The sequence below is a fragment of the Olea europaea genome, chromosome 20 (assembly GCF_002742605.1).
Source record: "Olea europaea var. sylvestris chromosome 20, O_europaea_v1, whole genome shotgun sequence".
NCBI classification, from domain to species: domain Eukaryota; kingdom Viridiplantae; phylum Streptophyta; class Magnoliopsida; order Lamiales; family Oleaceae; genus Olea; species Olea europaea.
The window spans coordinates 11,526,081-11,530,990 of NC_036256.1; the positions used below are offsets into that span (position 1 = coordinate 11,526,081).

The 4,910-nt window shown below is 35.0% G+C and overlaps 1 protein-coding gene across 2 annotated transcripts in view; it reads right to left on the reverse strand.

The window, feature by feature from the left end:
* Positions 1–4,393, reverse strand: part of LOC111369624 (L-cysteine desulfhydrase) — a 16,717-nt gene extending 12,324 nt beyond the window's left edge. The window contains exon 1 of one of the 2 annotated variants that reach the window (XM_022991210.1): positions 2,884–4,393. In XM_022991210.1, coding sequence (XP_022846978.1) covers positions 2,920–4,278 — 1,359 coding nt within the window. In that variant the 5' untranslated portion in view covers positions 4,279–4,393 and the 3' untranslated portion in view covers positions 2,884–2,919. The remainder of the gene's footprint in view (positions 1–2,883) is intronic. The other variant, XM_022991209.1, reaches the window with a different exon arrangement.
* Between the last annotated feature and the right edge of the window lie 517 nt (positions 4,394–4,910).

Consider the following 4,910-nt stretch of genomic DNA (forward strand, 5'->3'; position numbering starts at 1 on the left):
CATCCGGTATCAGCACAATAATCATTTTATATACTGGCTAGTTTGACCCAATAAATAAATCCAAAAATGACTAAAATAAATAAAAAATATTATCTTAATCAAAGAAGCCTAAGAGCCCAGGCACCTTTTAATAATTACATGGAATGTGAATCGAATCACTGACCTCCCACAAAAATTTCAAACTTTCACCAATTGGGCACTTTATCTAATCAAGTTATTTCTTTCAAAAAATATATAAATATCTAACAATCCCCCAGACGAAAGAAATATCATAAATATAAATATTATTTTAGAGTATAGTAGAAATCATACAGACTTAGGTGTCCATCGAATTAAATTTTGGTTTTGTATATTCTATCAAGTTTGTTAACTATAAAGTGACCTATATCTTAAACTCTACAATTATAGTTGCAAACTAAGACAATTAAACACGCACGTTACTTCTAAAATAATCATCGAGTTCTCGCAGTTAAGTTCATTTCAACCATAAATTTCCCTAATTTTTTGAGTGATATAGGAAATTAGCCTAAAGTCTCATAAGAAGAGGCCTCATTTCCATATTCAAATAGGTGCTTTTATTAAGAGTACACTGTATCCAAACACCGCACTGAGTAACAACTATCGTAAGCATTAAGAATATTAATAACTCATTCTCTAATCACTACAATTGGTACTACACATCAACCAATGGATTAGTTAGAGAGCTAAATCAGAAAACATCGAAGGGATGGGACTAAAACCTATTCAAACAAGATACTTATAATGGAAACCCAACCTTGTGACTGAAGATCCCACGGACAAGGTTCAATGAGATAACAAAGTTATTAGAGTGGTATGTGAGAAAACTACATTCGATTTATTCCAAACCCTTCCCTAAGATGTATAGTATTAACTGCATTGATTAGAGGATGAGCTAATACTCTTAATGCTTATTATACTTGTCGCTTAATGAGGTATTTATATATAGTGCAACCTTTATAGAAGCTCTTATTTGAGTGTGAAAGTGAGGCTGTTTCCTATGAGAATTGAAGCTAATTCTCTAGATTACTTAAAAAAACTGGGAAAGTTCACAACCAAAATAAACACAACTGCGAGAACTCGATGATTATTTTAGAAGTCGTGTGTGTACTATTGTTTAAGTTTGTAACCATAATTGTAGAGTTCAAGACATATGACACTCTACAGTTAGCAAACTCGAAAGAATATATAAAGCCAAGCTTCAAGTCAACAGACACCTAAGACCACATGATTTCTATCGTACTCCACAATAATATTTATATTTATCATATTTCTTTCATGTAAAGGATTGTCACATATTTATATATGATAAATATATTATTTGAAAGAAATAATTAAATTAGATAAAGTGCCCAAATTTGGTGAGAAGTTATAAATTTGTGTCAAAGGTTGACGATTTGATTTATATTTCACGCAATTGCTAAAAGGTCTATGATTGGGCCTTGGGGCTGTGGGTTGTTGGACATCTTTGATTAAAATAATATTTTTTATTTAGGCCTCGTTTGAGTCCCATTTTAAGGAAAAATGCATTTTTAAATAATAATTGATAGATAATGTGTAGTTAAAAATTAAGGAAAAGTTTTAAGTTGACGTATAATATATATTATTAAAGAATTATTGGTTGAAAATGAGTTTTGAAAAAATTGAATTTTAATCAATTTTGAATTTATTTACTGGTCAAACTAGCCGATAAATTTAATGATCTTGGGCTGTTACTAGATAATATTAATAACCCATAAAAATTGAAACTATTCTCTAACTTATGGTGGAAACAATTATCACTTTATGGCTATATAAACATATGTGTGCCCTAGCAAAATATATCAAAAAATTATCATTTTCATAACAGTAATTCTTCATACTCGAATTTTATATTTTTATCTATTTTCTGGATTACATTTGAGAGTTCCGAAATCATTTGTGATGTTGTACTAGAGATTTGATCATTGTATCCTGAGAATGATTAACAAAACAGATCGTAACAATTAACAGCAAGAAATTTCACTTTAGAACATCATGCTGTTACGAGATTCAATCAATCAATAAGTTCTATTTTCTATAAATTTTACTTGTACAATTAATACCAAGATTCATCTTAAATATCTCTTAAGGGAAAGATCACAGGTCTGAATCCTATGAACGCGACAAAAATTCATCAAGGGTAAGATAGACTAGGCTCTTCTAAAGCGAACAGTACGTAAGTTGACAGCTTGGGCACAGAGGTTAATTCGCTACAAAAAAATGTGCATTTTTGTAACGGCCCAGACCTCGTACCCTGCTATTCTCCTACGTGTATAGTCCACTTTATGAAGGCATCTACCTTCTTTCCCCTCATGGTTTTCTATACGTTTTCCAAAATTCGAAAGAAACTTACCAAGATTCAACTTAAGTATCTCTCAAGAGAGAGATCAGGGGTTCAAATCCTAGGGAAGCGACAAAAATCCATGAGGGTTAAGATGGACTAGGTTCTCCTAGAGCAGACAATACGTAGGTTAATAGATTAGACATGGGTGCCGGGTCGCTACAATAAGACTATAACCATTTACATGACTTTCACCAAACCTTGCATATGCACACGGTTTGCAAATTAACTAGTTGAAAAAATATTGAGCTTCCACTTCATAATCCAACAACAGCAGAAAGCCTTGTTCTTTGTTGTGGTTGGGGGGTACTATGAAGCATCATATATAAAGAACTTTTACTTCATAAATGACTAAATTGTCTTAGATAGTTCTATGAAATATGATATACATATTCTAAAAAGAAATGTCAGATTGTGTTCAAATGTCAAAAAACTAATCAAGAGGACAGCCGTAATTATAAATGAACTAGCAAATACATACTCAAAATCCAGAGAAATTTTACATGTTCATGATACGGATATGTACCTCTTCACTCTCTTCAAAGCATCTTGCACACCGCTCCATCACTGAGAAGTTGATTAATTGCATCTCTTAGCCTGACATAATCATCAAGTGTATTGTACACTTGATGAGAAATCCGAACATAACCTGTTATACAGCCATCCCCATCAGCAGCTCTGATCTCTCCATCTCTTGTCATCTGGAAATGTATGGGGACTTCCAACCCAAAATGATCTCGCAAATGTGTTCTCAACTTCAATGCATCATCGTCACTCAAGACTTCCAATCTCGAAGGTAAACCAATCATCACCATGCTCGGACACATCTCTGGAGGGGAACCAAGATTTGTTCCCCAAGCCTTAGCCAACATTGTTCCCATTTCCACAACTGCATCATGGTTCCTCTTCTGAATTCCCTCAAGACCCCCTTCAAACCTATTAATGAATTCTACAACATCAGGAACAACCAGCTGAGAGCTATAGTCACGAGTTCCAATCCACGCACTCTCTATGGCCAGTCCATTCCCATATTCATGTGAAACCACAGGATGGTGCAAGTCAGGTGATAAAGGTGATTTACGACAGTACAAAAAAGCCACAGAAGGTGGACAAAAAAACCATTTATGCAAATTACTCACATAAAAGTCTGCTCCAATTTCCTTAACATCTACATGAATACTACCAATAGCATGAGCCGCATCTACAAACACACGCTCCACGCCTTCTTCTCTACAAATCTTAACCAACTCACGAGCAGGAATCACAACACAGGGCATGGATGTTATATGATCAATTATGGCTAGCCTAACTTTTTTACCATTGGCCTTACCTCTGGCCAACCCTTTCCGAAACTCAGCAATGATTTCTTCATTGGAATTCACAGGAAACGGCAAGTGAACCACGATGACAGACCCCCCTGCCCGAGTAACATAAGCCTCAATAGACTTCTTGACGGCCTGGAAGGCACAGTGGAGCATGACAACAGCATCACCCTTTTGGAAGCGGCCGTCAGCAAAGGCCCAGCCAACGTTCTGAAGGACAATGGCTGCGGCAGTTGTGGCATTGTCGACAATAGACACCTCGTCCACATGGTCGGCATTGATGAGGTCCTTGATAATGGTGCGGGAATGGAGGATTTGCCGCTGCAGATGATTGAAAAAGAAGTCGTCAGGCTGCTGGAGAAAGCGGAGCTGCCATCGCTTCTGGGAAGCGATGATGGAGGCTGGGCAGCTTCCAAAGCTGCCGTTATTTATACGGGCGATGCCAGGCTTGTGATGGGCAAACTCTTGCCGAATTTCGGGTTCAGATATGAAGGAAAGCTTCGGCTTCTTGGAAACGTGGTTGTTGTCGCCATTGGCGTCAGCTCGAGGGTCTTCGATCTTGGTCGGAGGATCCATTTTAGGCGCGTAGGATTAGGGTTAGGGTTTGAATCGGGAAAGTTACAATTCAGGAACCTATGATATCATCGCGGTTCAATTTCATTGGCAGAGGCGCATAATTGATTTGTCCCATTTTGTTTTCTGCTTTTGCGGGAGTGAACCAATTTTTTAATAATAAATTTTTTAAATTTTATTTTTTTTGAAAATATATTATTAAAAAATAAGCCTGTGTTTGGACTTAATTTTATCCAAAATATATTTTTTTATATCATATTTTTAACCATACATTTCTAATAAAATAATATTACTATTATTTTGAAAATAGACCTATGATTGACCTGGATGAGGAAAAGGGCCGAGGATCAAAATGATATTGAACCGATGTTGTATTATCTTCTTTTCAAGAATAGTAAACTATTCAAATTTTTATTTAAGTCAAAGTTACTACTCAAAAAAGTCAAAAAGATTGTTCAATATTCATCAATAAAATTATATATTCATTTTCATAAATCATTTTTTGAATTCAATTGCTTTTATTTTACTAATTCAATTTGTAGCACCATTCTTCATGTTCCGCCATAAATTTTGTATAGATTATACTTTTAAAAATTAATATTAAATTGATTGTTGTAAAAGGAAAGTTTATTAGG